The sequence below is a fragment of the Suncus etruscus genome, chromosome 4 (genome assembly GCF_024139225.1).
Source record: "Suncus etruscus isolate mSunEtr1 chromosome 4, mSunEtr1.pri.cur, whole genome shotgun sequence".
Taxonomy (NCBI): domain Eukaryota; kingdom Metazoa; phylum Chordata; class Mammalia; order Eulipotyphla; family Soricidae; genus Suncus; species Suncus etruscus.
The window spans coordinates 103,731,807-103,750,180 of NC_064851.1; the positions used below are offsets into that span (position 1 = coordinate 103,731,807).

Sequence of the window (18,374 nt, forward strand, 5' to 3'; positions counted from 1 at the left end):
CAGTACCTTACAAGGCAATGGCCCTATCTGCTACATTATCTCTCTAGTCTCAAACATTTTGTACTTTTTTAGAACTGATGATATTAATTTATATGTCTTAACTACTTTTACTGAGAGTATTTGTGAGTTCTGTAATTGTTCTTTATTACTGTTGATTATTTTATGCTCTTTATCTGCACTATTATTATAGTCCTCCCAGCTTCTTCTTTTGCTGAGGGGTTTGGGGTTTGGGGTCACACCTGGCAGTGCTCAGGGGTTACTCCTGGCTCTGCACTCAGAAGTTGCTCCTGACAGGCTCTAGGAACCACATGGGATGCTGGGATTCGAACCAGATCCGTCCTGTGTTGGCCTCGTGCACGACAAACACCTTACTGCTGTGCTATTGCTCCAGCCTCATCCCCAGCTTGTAATTCACTAGAAACTCACAGAAATGGATTTTTCTATTGAGACCCAAATATTACATATTAAATCATTAATAAGCTATCAATGGTGTAAATATATAAGGTATTTTCTTGATCTTTGGGTCTATAATCACTCCTTATTTTATTTTGTTTGTTTGATTATTTTTTTGGTTTTTGGTCTACACCAGGCAGTGCTCAGGAGTGAATCAGAGGTTACTCCTGGCAGGCTCTGGGGACCATATGGGATACCAGGGATTGAATCCTGGTCTGCTGCATGCAAGGCAAAGGCTCTTCCCACTGTGCTATTATTGCTCTGGCTCAAGCATTCTTATGTCTTGAGTGCTAATAATCCAATTATTCAGAACCCACTTTTTAGCAGACCAATCAGTCTATAGGCCCAGGAGAGAGAGGAAAATATTATTTATTACACTCAGGGTACCAAGAAATCTCCTGTCATAGGAAAAGCACAAAGAGCTGTGGGAATGAGGACAAGGACCAAAACAATTCTGCTTCAAGGTGGAACTGGGGAATTTCGTAATTTTCACAAACAATTTAAGCAAACCAATTTACCAGGCAAAGCTGCCCTAATCTTCTAAAGAGAAAATTAAGCCTTTAATGGCTTCTCAACATACCAATACCACTTCCTCCAGGCAACATCTTCATAAAAGCCTTATGAATTTTACATACACACATTTATACACATCCATCCAAACAAACACATGCAGAGAAACACATTCACACACACAAAATCACACACATTTACACACACACATACAGAAGAGAATTTCAATGTGGAAAATAAGACCCAAGTATTTTGGGGGACCACTTGAGATGCCAATGGCCGATCAGATTCTTCTATATCACTGGACATTTGTCTCTGAGCTTTCTCCATCAGGGAGAAAGTACTGTCAGGGAAAAAAATAGGGGTTTTTAAGGAGTAAATCGCTGCAGTTGTGGTAAAACCAAATGACAAGAGAATAACAAGAACAATGACAAGAGAAGTGATGGTGTAGGCCAGGGTCCTTGATGCCATGGTCCTGAATTTCTGCTTTAGCCCTTGTCTTACTCCTGAAGCAGGTGTGGTCAAATGCACAGGTTAGCAGGTTAGAGTTTCCCCTTCTAAGGAGATTTTTTGTGCTGGTCAAAAAAACAGCGCATTGGGCCTGAGGTGCCAGGACCCAATGAGCTATCTCAGGCCTGAGGTCTCTGAGGTCTATGAGCTAGCTAGGGCCTGGTCCACCGAGCTCCCTTAGGCCCCTTTTCTTGATTTTCCCATTAGTTGGTTGGTATTGTAGTCCCTGGCATGACATTTGGTGATGTTCTTGGTCTCCTTGCCCTTACACTGTGTATGGAGAAAAGCAATATTTTCTTTCTTTTTCAGACACCTCCTAAAGATGATTTTGTGATCCCTGATGTCCACCCAGTCCCGAATAGTCCTCTCAACGAAAAGCAACCCCCTTCTTTGGCCTTCTGGTCTCCTCCGTGGAGGAAGAAGAGTTGCCCCAGGGAGGGAGTGCTGCCGCCTTGGCGCTCCTCTGACAAGCATCCCACGGATATCATCCGCTTCAACTACCTGGACAACTGGGAGCCCCCGACAGCAGCCTTGCCAGGGTAGGGACTTCCTGCCTCTCCCCAGCTCCGAGTTTGCCAAGAGTTTTCAGGCCCTTCTATTCCTCTAGGGAAAAAAGAGAATTAACTTCAAAGACATGCAAATACTTTGCTCTACGGGCCAAAAAGAAACGGGGAAAGTAAATGAAACGTTTTGAGTAAATGTTCAGGGTTAATTAGGATTTGTTTGCATTTTGTAGCTGTAATGGTTTTAACATTACAGCTGCTTTTAATATTTTAACACTTCAGATTTCAGCCCAGCATCCTGAGATTCTTCTAGTCCTTTTCTTTCCCACATTCATACCTCCTTATTCCCTCAGCCCTGAAACTCACAGATTTATTTATGCTCTAGCATATATATATTGCCTTAATATATAATGTATCTATGAGGCTTAACATATAATGTATATAGGATATGTTTATTTACTACACATGATGAAAATAGTTTTAGAAATGCTGATCCATGCCATAGGAAAACAAAAATAGAAATTGCCACAAATGTGGGACTGGAGCGAGAGCACAGCAGTAGGACATTTGCCTTGCACTCTGCCACCCCAGGACAGACCTGGGTTCAATTCCTAGCATCTCATGTGGTCCCCCAAGCTGCCAGGAACGATTTCTGAGCACAGAGCCAGGAGTAATCCCTGAGGGCCATCAGGTATGGCCCCCAAAAAAACAAAAACAAAAAGAAAGGAAAGAATTTTTCATAAATCTTCTAAAGGGAAATTTGATTGCAACTTACAAAAATACATTTATTTACAATTGGGGGGGTCTCCCCAGCAGTGCCAAGGGCCTGGGGGCCACACCTATTGTACCAATAGGGACTCCCAGGTGGTGCTTGGGGACTATCAGGGCTATACCTGATGCTGTTTAGGGGTCTAGTTTTGCTGGGGATGGAAGTGGGCTTGAGCAAGACTTTGCACTGTCACCCAGCCCCAGCCTCCCATATTCTCCCCCAAGGATTCCTCTTCTAGTAATGAATCTTGAGTAAACCAACACTGCAGTGGTGAGAGATACAACATTGCTGTGACCAGAGGAGAATTCATACATGTGTGAAATTGGAGGGTCAAACAAACTGTGTCTGGCTCATTTACCTGAAGGAGTTCTCAACTACTTTGAAAGGAAGGCACCCATCCTCCTCTTTCTGTTTGCTTCTCTTAAAGAAACAATAATTGTTACCTTGATGCTCTTTTTATAAAATAGGATGATGGGCAGAGCCTTTACCTTAAGAGGAAGATGTTGAAGTAGTGAGAGTTGATTCCTTCCTTAGCCTAAGAAGCATCATTGTTAGAAGCAGCTACTCACATGAATATAGATAATAGGGTGGATTGCACAGTTCAACTATTTTTTGCTTGTTTTATTTTGGGACCACACAGCACTCAGGGATTTTCCTGGCTCAGAGCTCAGGAATTACTCCTGGAGGTGATCAGGGGATCATATGAGATGCCAGGGATAGAATCCCTGTAGGCCACACGCAAGGCAAGTGCTCTTCCCACTGTGCTCTCTCTCTGGTCCCTCACAGAATCTTTCTCTTTGTGTGTGTGTGTGTGTGTGTGTGTGTGTGTATGTGTGTGTGTGTGTGTGTGTGTGTGTGTGTGTGTGTGTGTGTGTGGTTTTTGGGTCACACCCGGCAGTGCTCAGGGGTTATTCCTGGCTCCAGGCTTAGAAATTGCTCTTGGCAGGCACGGGGGACCATATGGGGCGCCGGAATTCGAACCGATGACCTCCTGCATGAAGGGCAAACGCCTTACCTCCATGCTATCTCTCCGGCCCCACAGAATCTCTTTTAATAGCCCCTCACACACCCTTGATTGTGCTGCAATTGGGACTCATCTGTGGCACCGGAAAGCCCAAGCAGCAGAGCTGAAACATCAGAGATGCTCAGTGCGTGCTTGGACCATATGGGACGCCAGGGATTTGAACCCATAACCACAGGCTTGTAAGGCTGGTACTCTTCGCTGCTGTGTGTGCTCTCTTCTCCCAGCCTCTGCAGTCATTACTTTAAAAAATAATCTTTTTCTTTTCTTTTTTTCTATCTTTTTTTCCATACCCGGTGGCACTCAGTGGTTACTCTTGGCTCTGCACTCAGAAATTGTTCCTGGCAGGTTCAGGGGACCATATGGGATGCCGGGAATTGAACCCAGGTCCATCCCAGGTTGGCCTTGTGCAAGGCAAATGCCCTACTGCTGTGCTATTTCTCTGGCTCCACTTTTAGATAAATTAAAGTTGCCCCCTCCCCATAGCTGGTTGCCCCACCTTCCTGCCTTGCCAGGTTTTGAACTGAGGGACTTAGAGGAGCACTTAACTGCCAGACATTTCCCAATTTTTCTACCATAGTCCCGAGCATGGGTCTGGGTCGAGATTAGGGATCCAGTGTCTCAGGGCAGTTTGAAGTGTCTGTTGCAGACTGGATTGAGACTCTCTTTCATCTCAGCTCTTGAAGTTGAGTCTCTCTCAGGAAGGCAATGAATGAGGGAAGGAACATCTGTGAATGAACCTGTCAGTTTTTCTTGTTTGTTTTTTCTTTTTGCTTAGTTTTGGTTTTTGGGCCACACCCAGCAGTGCTCAGCGGTTCCTCCTTGCTCTGCATTCAGGAATCACTCCTGGCAGGCTCGGTGGACCTTCTGAGATGCTGGGAATTGAACCTGGGTCGGCCATGTGCAAGGCCAACGCCCTCTCCACTGTGCTATTGCTGGGGCCCTTGGCAGTTTCCCTACCTGGGTTTTGGAGTCAGGTATTTTATTTATTTTTTGGGGGGGGCCACACCCGGTGATGCTCAGGGGTTATTCCTGGCTATGCGCTCAGAAATCACTCCTGGCTTGGAGGGCCATATGGGACACAGTTCGTCCTAGGCTAGCGTGCACAAGGCAGAAGCCTTACGGCTTTCGCCACTGCTCCAGTCCCTGGAGTCAGGTCTTTGCCTTTCTGAATGGGATTATGGGAGAAATGGTTGCTTTGTTTGTATGTTTGTTTTTTTGTTTAATCAATCAGGTAAGACGCTTTCCTGGAAGGACATGGTCACTTGCACATTATTTCAGGAGAATATTTTGTGTATTTTGGTTTTGGGGCCACACTCGGCAGTGCTCAGGGGTCTCTCCTGGCTCTGTACGCAGAAATCACTCCTGGCAGGTTCGAGGAACCATATGAGATGCTGGGGATCAAACCTGGGTCAGCCGCATGCAAGGCAATTCCCTTGTTTTTAATTGAGAAGCAGATTCGATCATTTCCATCACAGGAATGACAAAGCTAAAGGGCTTTGCAGGGTTTAAAACATCTCAGAATTCAGAGATGGTTTATCATCTTTGCAATGTTTTTACTTTACAGAAGGAAACGGCACGACATGACCCCGGAGTTCAGCCAGAAGTTACATGACAAGAAAAATAAATTGCAGGACAAGGCTAAATTAAGGAAAGCACAGTCATTGGTGAGTATGGCTTACAAAAGATTTCCCACAAGAACCTAAAGACAGCCTCAGGATCTTTAATTCTATTGCAAAACTAAATTTAAAAAATATGGGGCCGGAGAGAGCATCTAAGGCATTTGCCTTAGATGCATAAGGATGGTGGTTCGAATCCCGGCATCCCATATGGTTCCCCCCCCCCCCAGCCTGCCAGGAGCGATTTCTGAGTGTAGAGCTAGGAGTAACCCCTGAGCGCTACTGGGTGTGACCCCCTCCCCAAAATAGGGCCCGAGCAATAGCACAGCAGGGAGGGCATTTGTCTTGCACGTGGTCAACCCGGGTTTGGTCCACAGCGCCCCATAGGTCCCCAGAGCCTGCCAGGAGTGACCCCTGAGCACGACTGGGTGTGGCTCCAAAACTAAAAACCAAAATAAAGCAGAATCATTGTAGTTTAAATCAAGAACTCAGTTCCTGACCTTGAAGATACCCTTGGTTTCTTCTAGCCTGTTTTCTCTGCTTAAAAACAAAAGTGGATCATCTGCTTTGAAAACAATGAAACAGAGCTGGAACAACAGCACAGTGGCTGGGCGTTTGCCTTGCAAACGGCTGACCAAGACGGACCCAGGTTTGCTTCCCAGCATCCCGTATGGTCCCTCGAGCCTGCCAGTAGCGATTTCTGGGTGCAAAGCCAGGAGTAACCTTTGAGCACTACCGGGTGTGACCCAAAAACAAACAAACAAACAAAAACAGGAAGGAAGGAAGGAAGGAAGGAAGGAAGGAAGGAAGGAAGGAAGGAAGGAAGGAAGGAAGGAAGGAAGGAAGGAAGGAAGGAAGGAAGGAAGAGAGAAAGAAAGAAAGAAAGAAAGAATGAGAGAACGAGAGAGAGAAAGGAAGAGAAGGAAGGAAGGAAGGAAGGAAGGAAGGAAGGAAGGAAGGAAGGAAGGAAGGAAGGAAGGAAGGAAGGAAGGAAGGAAGGAAGGAAGGAAGGAAACAATGAAACAGCATTCTTATGGGTCTGTATTCACTGTGAGTCCTTTGGGACAAGTGTGTGTGTTTGGGGGATAGGGATGTGTGTGTGTGTGCTGGTAATAACTTCTCTTTGGAGTGCAGAATTCATTGATTGCCCCCCGCAAAAAAAAGAACTATGCTTTCCCCTAGCTTTCCTCAGGCTACCTGGGAAGCAGGATTATTAAAGTGCATCTCAAGTGACTTTAGAAAAAATGAATTAAGACCTTATCTTTCCCTGATTAAAACAGACCTAATTGACTATCTACCAAAGCTGCTCCAGAGGACAGGGAACCTTCCCCATTTCCTAGCAGAATTTCCCAGGGGTGCTACTTGGGGCTCACACTCCTCTCCCTTTCAGCAGGAGGGCTGGGGTGTGGGCCCTGGGAGCCAGGTAAAAAGGAAATGAGGATGGAATGAAAAAATTCAGATTAACCATAAAGCTCTTGAAAGAAACTCTGCTCCACGCTTAAGGAAAAATTCCTCTAAAGCGGATGTCAGTTGGGAGAGGCGTAAGTGTAAATCACTTTTATCACCCTCCTTGAAAGCCCTATTACTTTCTGTTTAAATGCATTTTCAAGTGTTATATGCTGAGGGGAACCGAGGAGGGAATGAGCAGTTCTCCAAGAACAGGGGGGTGCTGCAGGGGGCCTCGTATATGGGGAGGGATGTGCTGATCACAGACATCTGTCTGGACACCCGCAGGACTTTGGCTCTGAACAGCCGTGCAGTAAAATTGTCAGTGGAAACTAGTCATTGAGCAGAATAACAGTGCAAAGCTAAAGTCACAGGCCCTCCTGGAGCTCCTGCCTAGGCTGGAAGGAGCAGATGGATCTGGGTAGATCCTGAGCTCAAAGGACAGTGCGTGGGGTGGCAGCTTCGACTCACAAACTGGCTCAGACTTCAACAAACAAATCAAAAAGGCTAAACAGAAACCTCCCCCGGGGCTCTGACACTCACCATCTGTCACACACTCGCTGGGCTGACTCACGTGAAAATATTCGCCCTTCTTTGCAAACTGACAGAGTGGAGCTCATATGCTTAGCATGCAGGAGGCCAGGGAAGGGGGCAGTTTGGCCCTGCATGGTTACACATGCAGTGCAGGAAGATTCCTATCTACATACAACCCCATAAACACATACACCCATCACAAAACCAGATAGTCCCTGAGTACCACCATGGGTGGCTTAAAACAATAGATGAGGGGCCAGAGTGATAGCACAGTGGGGAGGGCTTTTGCCTTGGGCCAATCCAGGTTCAATTCCATAGGGTCCCCCAAGCCTGCCAGGAGTGATTTCCAAACAGAATCAAGAGAAACCACTGAGAAGCTAGGTATGGCTCAAAAACAAAAACAAATGAAATAATAATTTGGGGGTCAGAGATAGGACAGGGGGTAAGGTGTATGCCTTGCATACAGCTGATCCTGGTACCACCTAGAGTAAACCCTGAGTGCAGAGCCAGAAGTGGCCTGTGAGCATCCCACAAAAGTGAATTTGAGGGGCGGCCAGAGAGACAGCACAGTGGTAGGGCATTTGCCTTGCACATGGCCAACACAGGATGAACCCTGGTTTGAATCCCAGCATACCATATGGTCCCTCAACTGCCAGGAACTTCTTTTACATTTCTTCTTTTTTTTTTTTTTTTTTTTAATGGTTTTTGGGTCACACCCGGCAGCACTCAGTGGTTACTCCTGACTCTATGCTCAGAAATCGCTCCTGGAAGGCTTGGGAGACCACATGGGATGCTGGGATTCGAACTACCTTCCTTCTGCATGCAAGGCAAACACCTTACCAATGTGCTGTCTCTCCAGCCCAAGACTGCCAGGGACTTCTGAGCACAGAGCCAGGAGTAATCCCTGAGCGCCACCCGGTATGACCCAAAAACCAAAATCCAAAAACCAAAAAAAAAAAAAAAAAAAGAGTGAATCTGAGGGGGCTGGAGAGATGCACAGTGGTAGGGCATTTTCCTTGCAAGCAGCCAATCCAGGACGGATGTTGGTTGGATTCCTGGCATCCCCATGCCTGCCAGGAGTGATTTCTGAGCACAGAGCCAGAAATAACCCCTGAGCGCTTCTAGGTGTGACCCAAAAACCAAAAAACAAAAACAAAAAAAAAAGTGAATTTGAACACATCCCTAGCACCTCCAAGAGCGGCAAGCATTAAAGCTTCGAGGGAAGCTAGGACCAATGCAATAGGGCTAGAACTTGTAAGTTATTAAGGTAAAAGGCAGGCGAGGAAGCTGAGCTATCTGTGGGAGCTTCCTGAAGCAGGAGAGGGGCAGGGAGAAGCCAGGATCTCAGGGTCCTACGGCTGTTATTGGTCAGCCCGTTCTTGCTAGATGAAGACATTGGCCCAGGGAAGCTGTCTCTCATGGCTCACCCAGAAGAAACCACTAGTGACTGATGCCAGCAGGTGCAAACATGCAAGTAGATGCCATTGGGGACCAAAATGGTGCTACGGCCACTGTGACAGCTGCAGCTATGCAGAGGGGACATGACCTCCTAGGCATGACAGAGAAGCCATGCTCACTTCATAGAAGGTTCTAGAGTCCTTGACATAACTATCTAGGAAGATTTCAAAAGGAACTAGAGAAATAGTAAGCAGAGGAGACTTAAGGTCTAGCTTGGGAGTGTTTTGGGCACACCTGGTGGTACTCAGGTGTTATTCCTGGCTCTGTACTCTCAATCACCTCAGTAGTATTTGTGGGACCATTCTTAAAATTCACATGGACCCCTTATTCCTTTTCTCTCTCAGACTGGGTTTCCAGGTAAATTTCTTGATGATTTATGATCAGTAAATGTTTGTGTATCTATTTTATATTCTTATATATCTGGAGTCTTTTAAAAATTTTCTTGGGTGAGGGAGGCTGAAGAAAGAACACAACAGGTAAAGTACTCGCCTTGTACATGGCCAACGTGGATTTGATCCCCAGACCCCAGATGGTCCTTAAAGCCTTGCTAGGAGTGATCCCTGAGCACAGAGCCAGGAGTACATCCTGACCACTGCTGGGTGTGACCTAATAAACTAAAAAATTGAAAGTTTTTTAATTGGTGATAGTACTTGGAAGAAGGAAAAAATTTAAAGAAGAAAATAATGTAAAAAGCTGTGACTCAGAAAAGGTTCTAAAGGCAAGAATGAGAGTCCCCTTGGAATCAGAGTGATAGCACAGTGGGGAGTGTGTTTGCCTTGCACAGGGCCTACCAAGGTTCGATCCCCACATTTCATAGGGTCCCCCAGCCTTCCAAGAGTGATTCCTGAGCTGAGAATCATGAGCAAGCCCTGGTGTGGCCCCAAAACAAAACAACAACAACAAAGTCAGAGGTTGGGGCCCGGAGCAATGGTACAGTGGGAGGACGCTTGCCTTGAAGGCAAGCTAACCTTGGTTCTCTCCCATGCCCTGGTGCCTGCCCTGTCCCTGGCATGAAGCATCCTCTGCTGGGGCACCCTGCTCCCAGCTTGTAGCTCAGAAAGTCGTGACTATTGCTCACTGCAGAGCCCTAAGGGAAAAGCCCGGGAGCTCAAGCTGCAGCTGCTGGGGAGATTCGCCTTTGCACGTCCAGGAGCGCCTATTCTTGTTCGTTCTTGCCCAGCACTTGGGGAGCTTCTGTGCGCTTACCACAGCGCTCCCAACCTCAGGCTGGCTACTGGAATGTCTCTGTGGCCCAGCGCAGCTGAGTTCCACTCCGGTTTACCTTCTGAGCGCAGAAAAGCACAGGGGGAAGGTTCGGGCAGGGCGCTCAGCTATCCCTTTTGTTTGTTTGTTTGTTTGTTTTGTTTTTGGGCCACATCTAGCGGTGCCTAAGAGTCACTTCTGACGATGCTTGGTACCATATTGAATGCCCGAGATGGAACTCATATAAGGCAAGAGCCCTAATCGTTGTGCTATCCCTCCAGCCCCAGAAATCCCTATTCGATTCTTTTTTTTTTTTTCTTTTTTTTCTCTTTTCTTTTTTTCCTATTCGATTCTTGCACCACCACTTGTGGATGATCTCAACACCCTCCCACTCCTCATAAAAAGCCACATTAAGGGCAGGATGATGGTCCCAGCTTAGGGTGCAAGTGGAAAAAGGTCTGGTCCCTCATACCACATGTTCCCTCTGCAGCTTCAGAAGCCCCTAAAACCTCCCTTAGCGTTCCAGGTGTGGACCAGATGCTCAGCCAACGCAGGGCCCAGCAGCATAGAACTGGGCCTGGCATGGAACCAATCATGCTGTCGGCAGAACCCCGGGGCCCTCTGAACCTGCTGGGGCGTCTCTCTGGAGCCAACCAGAAGCGAAGCCAGTGTTTGAGAATTGTGCAATTGTCTTGCTTATCTGCTTGATCCCTAGGAGAAATCTTAATCCCTGTCACTGCTGGATTTTGGTTTTTGGTTTTTGAGGGCCACATTGGTGGCACTCATAGATTACTCCTGTTACTCTGTGTTCAGGAATCACTCCTGGCAGGTTCAGGAGACCAATGGGATGCTGTGATGAAACCCAGGTTGGCCACGTGCAAGGCAAACACCCTCCCTGCTGTGCTATCCATCTGACCCCACTACTGGTTTTTTTTGTTTTTGTTTTTGTTTTTGGTGTTTGGGCCACATCCGGAGGTGCTCAGGGGTTACTCCTGGCTGTCTGCTTAGAAATAGCTCCTGGCAGGCACGGGGGACCATATGGGACACCGGGATTCAAACCAACCATCTTTGGTCCTGGATCGGCTGCTTGTAAGGCAACATAGCCAGTGGAGCTCAGGTCTTTGTTTTTGGGAATCACTCCTGGCAGGTCTTAGGAGATTCTAGGATGCCAGAGAAGGAATCCCAGGCAGCTATGTACAAGGCAAGGCTGTGTACTTGACCCTCTGCCTCTCTCTCTCCAGGCCCCTCTGGCTCGTACAAAAGTGGGCACAGGCATCTGTGTGACTCACTCACATCTGTCTCCCCACAAATGGTGTGAAACGACAGATCTACACAGGGATGTTCAGGGGCAGGAGTCAGTGCCAACAAATCTCAGCTGGTCTCATGTGCTCCTTCGGTTGGTTTCTGTTGGGGGGCCACATGTGGTGATGCTCAGGGCTTGCTGGCTTTGCTTTTAGAGCTCACTCCTGAGGGGGCTTGGGCATTGTTGGGAACCAAACTAAGGTCAACTAAGGGCCAAAATGATAGTACAACGTTTGCCTTGCAAGCAGCCACCCAAGTTTGATCCTCAGCATCCTATATGGTCCCCCAAGCCTGCCAGGAATAATTTCTGAGAACAGAGCCAGGAGTGACCCCTGAGCACCACCAGTTGTAGCCCCCAAACAAAACAAAAGCAAACGAAAAACAGGGTCAACTGTGTGCAAGTTCATCTACTCTTCTCTCTCTCTCTCTCTCTCTCTCTCTCTCTCTCTCTCTCTCTCTCTCTCCTTTCTTTCCTCTTCCCTTTCCTGCTCACATGCAGACGTCAAGAAAAAGTCCTTTCTCTGTGAGTTCCAGATGTAGAATCACCCTTCCAGCTGCTCCTGTGGGGAGAATGCATGTGTGTATGCATGTATAATGGCTGGGATTGGAGCATCCGTAAATGCTCCTTCACCTGCTCCGAAATGCTTATCCCCAGAGGCTGAGGGAATGGATAAAGCCATGGGGCACTGACCTTGCATGTTCAATCCATCCCCAGCATTGCATGGTGCCCCACTCCTGCCAGGATCCCCCAACTCAGACCCCATCCCTAGAGCCAGCTCTTCCCACCACTTAAGTTTGTTTGGGGGGGGGCACATCCAAAGGTACCAGGGTTTCCTCTGGCTCTGCACGGCACCTGACAGGCTCGGGGGACTCTGTGAGATGCTGGGGATTGAATCCGGGTTGGCTGCATGCAAGGCAAACACCCTCCCCACAGTGCTATCGCTCTGGCCCTATCTTCCCACCTTTTTTTAAATTCATGAACTCTGTTCTTAAGGTTCCAGTAAAATAATGGTGGTGGAAGCATTTTGAGCCCCAAGGAATGGATTCTGAGTAGCTGGAGTTGAACATTGCATGAAGAGAAAAGGAGGTTTGGGGGTGCAGTTCAGACCCTAATCTTATTCGTTCCTGCGATTTGATCAAAGTGTTTTCTATCCTGTGAACATTCCCCTGACTTCGCTTCCTGCTCACAGGCTCTTTCTTTTTCAGGTATCTCTGAGTGCAGAACCCAGAGCCCTTTCAAAAGTTTCTCTTCGGCTTGCCTGGTCCCCCGAGCCAGGAGCGGAGCCCCCAACCACAGATGCAGCAGCGAAGATCCTCCTGCAGCATCTCCAGAGACGACCTAGGCCCCCAACGTTCCTGGGGGTTCAAAGCTGATTCCAAGCTCTGAGATATTTGAAGATGCCACGCGCACCCAATGCTGTAGGGATGTTACTCAGTGACAAACTTCAAATTCCTTCGAATATTTGAGTATGGTTGTGAGTGCTCCAGGGCTGCAGTAAAGGACATTCACGGAATCACTGTGTCGTTTTACAGATTTAGGAAACAAATGATGCTATATAGGGTCACATTAAGACGAAGTTTAACAGGCCCGGAGAGATAGCACAGCGGCTTTTGACTTGCAAGCAGTTGATCCAGGACCAAAGGTGGTTGGTTCGAATCCCAGTGTCCCATATGGTCCCCCAAGCCTGCCAGGAGCTATTTCTGAGCAGACAGCCAGGAGTAACCCCTGAGCACCGCCAGGTGTGGCCAAAAAACAAAACAAAACAAAACAAAACAAAAAGATGAAGTTTAGGGGCTGGAGAGATAGCATGGAGGTAAGGCATGGAGGTAAGGACGATGGTTCGAATCGTGGCATCCCATATGGTCCCCGAGCCTGCCAGGGGCGATTTCTGAGTGTAGAGCCAGGAGTAACCCCTGAGCACTGCCGGGTGTGATCCAACCTCCCCCAAAGACAAAGTTTAGGGAACCAGAAAGAGAGCACAGCAGGGAGGCTGTTTGACTTGTAGGAGGCTGACCCAGGTTCGATCCCTAGCATCCCATATAGTCCTCCGAGCACCACCAGGAGTGATTCCTGAGCACAGAGCTAGGAATAAGCCCTGAGCACTGCTGGATGTGACCCAAACACACACACACACACACACACACACACACACACACACACACGCACGCACGTGCGCAAGTGCGCCCAAAAAAAGAAAAAGAGGTTTAGATGGACAGTGTTTGCCTTGCATGCAGCTGACCTGGGCTTGATTCTCGGTATCCCATAGGGTCCCCCAGGCACTGCTGGAAATAATTTCTGAGCACCGAGTCAGGAGTAAGATTGAGCATTGAAGGGTGTGGGTCAAATAAAGAAAGTTTAAGCTAGCACCCTGTGATATGGGCAGGAGGGAGTCAGGAGACCCAGACAGCACTCCTCAATACTAACAGGACAGTTTCCTGGTTTTCATTCAGCTACCCTCCCAGAAATATGTGTCACTGGTTCATCAGACCTGGGTGGAAGCTTCCAAACCCTCAGGGGATGAACTCACTGAATATGAGGTGCTCCTAAGCTTAGCAGCAACATGAATTTTTGTCTCACTCCATGGGGGCTGGGAGTCCAAGATGAGGTGTCCACAGCCTGGCATGGAGATGGCCACACAGAGTCATGCCTTGTTGCTGTCTGTAGTAGGACATTCATCACAGTGACTGAGTGTCCGCTCCAGTTTTTTGTTTTGCGTGTGTGTGTGTGTGTGTGTGTGTGTGTGTGTGTGTATGTATGTATGTATGTATGTATGTATGTGTGTGTTGGAGAGGGAGGGAGACACACCCAGTGATGCTCAGGGCTTCCTCCTGGCTCTGCACTCAGGAATCACTCTGACAATGCTCAGGGAATCCTATGGAATGTGGGGGATTGAATCCGGGTCCACTGAACACAAGGCCAGTGCTTTCCCTGCTGTGCTCTGGCTCTGTGCTGTGGTATACTCTAAAGTCCTCCTGAATCACTCCTGAAAACTCTGTCTCCTCACACAGCAGTGCCCTGCAGCCCCATGGGAGAGTAGGGGACAAATTCAGTTCAAAAATACATTGTGGCTGGAGCTGGAGCAATAGCACAGTGGTAGGGTGTTTGCCTTGCACATGGCCAACCCAGGATAAACACGGGTTTGATCCCTGGCATCCCATATGGTCCCCTAAGCCTGCCAGGAGGAATTTCTGAGCGCAGAGCCAGGAGTAATATCTGAGCACCGCTGGGTGTGACCACAAAACAAAACAAACACTCTATGGACCACTGAGCATCATGATGGCTGGTGGAGCCCCCTAGGGCTTTGAGATCCTTGATCTGAAGAAGCCCCAAGGTCAGACTGGGTGTCTCTGAGCCAGGGAGACTCACATGCTGCCTTATAATGGTGGGATGGAACAACTCTATCCAGTTACATGCCATGGCTGCAGGGAATAAAAGGGGGGTTTTTTGTCCTGGAGACTGGAGTGGGTACCATTCTCTGTGGGACACTGAGCAGCAGACTTGGCGAAGGTGACTGGGACACAGCAACTATAGCTTGGTGCAGAAATGACGCATCATTCAAGGAACCAAGCTGTCAACCTTACAATGCCACTCCTGGAGCAAAAGGACAAGAGCTGAGCTGTGGACACTGTGACCATTCCCGCCAGTCCTTTCTTTCTTGTTTTGTTTTTGTTTGGGGGCCTTCCCTCCTCACCTACGATGCTCAGACTCTATTCCTGGCTCTGTGTTTGGGAGTCTCACCTGCTGTGGCTCTGGAGATCCTATGTGGTACCAGGTAAGACACACAAAGGGCACCTGTTTGCTGGACCATTTTTCTAGCTCCAGGGACCAAGCTTTTCTGAAGCCTTGCCCCTTTTCCCACTGCATAGCGGGTCGCACTAACAGTGGTTTCACTAATTACTCTGACAGGTACGATAGCAACATATTTTGGGAGAAATAGTCCCTCCATGCCTATGCTCTGACCTTCTGTCCAGACTCATGAGCACTGGTGCCACTCTGCCCCAGCACTATGTGGTCACCACTGCCACAAGTATAAGGTCTACTTGCTCTGGACTGGATGGCCAGGGGGGTTCTGAGCATGCCAGGACAGGCTGCTGTTGGTTCTGTGACTCAGCAGCATCAGTGTATGAAATGCATTTCCACTGAATAATATTATCCACATGTGATGGATTTATGTTGGATTAACTGGTTTCCATCCTAGTCAGGATATTTATTCTTTGCTGATGTGTGTTACTCATTGGATTGGAAGAATCACCTTTGAATTAAAGCATCCTTTGGCTGGGTCTCTTTTTTTTTTCCTTTTTTTGATTTTTGGGCCACACCCGGCAATGCTCAGGGGTTACTCCTGGCTGTCTGCTCAGAAATAGCTCCTGGCAGGCACGGGGGACCATATGGGACACCAGGATTCGAACCAACCACCTTTGGTCCTGGATCAGCTGCTTGCAAGGCAAACGCCACTGTGCTATCTCTCTGGGCCCTGGATGGGTCTCTTACCCTACCTATTATCTTCCCCTGAGTTGGTCTTTAGGTTCCTAATAAAGGCTCCCAGGTCTCAGGGAGAAAGTACTTGCAGTTTTGGTTTTCCACTACTGGGCTATCTGCTTGCCAGTATTAGTACTAGGAACAGAAGCCTTACATGTATAGAAGTTCCTGAACCTGTTTTATCTCCTTAATTGTGTGTAGATTATTTTCTGTGTCAGCATTTGCTTCCAGACCCACATGCCCAACAATCCTCTGGGATTGGAGCATGAGGCTTCCACTTCAGTTTTGGGGACCTAAGAATCCCATGCTAAGTCAAGGCTGATCTGTGTTCACACAGAAACAAGTCAGAGGACCTGAGTGACCATCAAAGCCAAAAAAAGCTCTGGAAATAGGGTCCCAATCTGGGGAATTTAGAGGGGGCACCTCAGAGAGTAAAGGGACATGAAGAAGTCCCAAGACTGGCACGTACAGGCCAACTTGCTAATGTACAGGGGATGTCCATGGAAAGCACAAGTGGGAGCCCCTATCCACCCAGACCATCTGGAGCTGCAACTTTCCAACTAACCTCCAGTTAAGGCACTTGAATTGCATGTACTTGACCAGGACTCAGTTCCCAGCACCATGAATGGTCCTCTGAGACCACCAGAGGTGAGTATTAAGCACAGAGTTAGAAATCAACTCTGGGGGCTAGAGAGATAGCATGGAGGTAAAGCGTTTGCTTTGCATGCGGAAGGATGGTGGTTCAAATCCCAGTATCCCATATGGTCACCCAAGCCTGCCAGGAGCAATTTCTGAGCATAGAGCCAGGAGTAACCCCTGAGCTACCCCCCCCCCAAAAAAAAAGAAATCAACTCTGAGCATTGCCAAGTTTGACCCCCAAAAATGAGGGAGGGAGAAAGAAGAAAGGGGGGAGAGAGGGAGAGAGAGGAGAGCCAGAGGGAGAAGACAGAGAAAGAGGGAGGAGACAGAAAGAGAAAAAGAGGGAGGAGAGAAAGAAGACAGAGACAGAGAGAGAGAGAGAGACTCCTGAGTCCTTTTTTTTTTTTCCTTTGGTTTTTGGTTTTTGGGTCACACCCGGCGGTGCTCAGGGGTTACTCCTGGCTGTCTGCTCAGAAATAGCTCCTGGCAGGCACAGGGGACCATATGGGACACCGGGATTCGAACCAACCACCTTTGGTCCTCGATCGGCTGCTTGCAAGGCAAACGCCACTGTGCTATCTCTCCGGGCCCAAGACTCCTGAATCCTGACTTTCCCCCCTCCTCCGTCTGTCTTTCTCACCTCGCATCCCTTCGGGATCCCTTTCTTTTTTTTTTTTTTCCTTTGGTTTTTGGTTTTTGGGTCACACCCGGCGGTGCTCAGGGGTTACTCCTGGCTTTCTGCTCAGAAATAGCTCCTGGCAGGCACGGGGGACCATATGGGACACCGGGATTCGAACCAACCACCGTTGGTCCTGGATCGGCTGCTTGCAAGGCAAATGCCGCTGCAGCACAGCCCTTTCTGTGGTATCCTCTCCCCAGCATCTCAGTTTCGCTCCCATGTTTTAATTTTAATTTTTTCCATTTTTCTTGGTTGGCATCTTCATTCAGCAGAAGTGGCAAAGGATGAACACAGGGAGGCGCTGTGCGCCCTCCTCTGAGTCGGAGAGCACAGTGACCCTCTGATATCCTCTTGTAAGTGAATTCGGACATTCGGCCCATGGACGCAGTGGCAGATGTGTCTGGTCCCATGGCCACTCGAGGGACGCATTTCTGCAACTCGGACATCAGTTCTAGTAAGATGAAGTCAATGGACATCAGTTCTAGTAGGATGAAGTCAACAGACATCCACCTAGTTTTTTTGTTTTTTGTTTTTTTTGTGTGTGTGGGGAATGGGGAGAGGGTGCCACACCTGGGGAGTGCTCAGGGTCATTCCTGGTGGTGTCCAGAGGACCATAGCAGATGTCCTGAATCTAGTTAGGGGTCAGCCCCATGCAAGTAAAACACCTCATCTGTGTTGTACTACCTCTCTGAGCTGCCACTAATGTTAGAAGAACCAGAGTCTAAGGAAGAAATAAAAATTAGTGTGGGGGGGATAGATAGCATGGAGAGATAGGATAGAGGTAAGGCGTTTGCCTTGTATGCAAAAGTACAGTGGTTCGAATCGTGGCAGCCCATATGGTTCCCTGAGCCTGCCAGGAGCGATTTCTGAGTATAGAGCCAAGAGTAACCCCTGAGCACTGCTGGGTGTGACCCATAAACAAAAACAAACAAAAATGGGGGGGGGCAGGTTTTAGCCATCCCTAGAGTGCTCAGGAATCTCTCCCAGAGATACTCAGGAATCACTTCCAGGTCTAGGATCACTCCTGGTGGTGCTTAGTGATTGCTTCTGGGTGTGCTCAGAAGATTATATGGGTCTCTGGGAACTGTATGCATCTGCCATGATTTTGTTTTTTGTTTTTGGTTGGTGCTCAGAAATTACTCCTGACTCTGCACTAAAAAGTTGGTCCTGGCAGGCTCCAGGGACCATATGGGATTCCAGGAATCAAACTCCAGTTCATCCTTGGTTGGCTGGATACAAGGCAAACGC

General features: G+C 48.1%; 1 protein-coding gene across 1 annotated transcript in view; it reads left to right on the forward strand.

Moving 5' to 3' along the window:
* The window catches only part of FBXO16 (F-box protein 16), a 33,116-nt gene extending 20,399 nt beyond the window's left edge, over positions 1-12,717 (forward strand). The window contains exons 5-8 of the mRNA XM_049771131.1: positions 1,783-2,012; positions 5,334-5,433; positions 11,828-11,851; positions 12,535-12,717. Coding sequence (XP_049627088.1) covers positions 1,783-2,012; positions 5,334-5,433; positions 11,828-11,851; positions 12,535-12,702 — 522 coding nt within the window. The 3' untranslated portion in view covers positions 12,703-12,717. The remainder of the gene's footprint in view (positions 1-1,782; positions 2,013-5,333; positions 5,434-11,827; positions 11,852-12,534) is intronic.
* Positions 12,718-18,374: the final 5,657 nt, after the last annotated feature.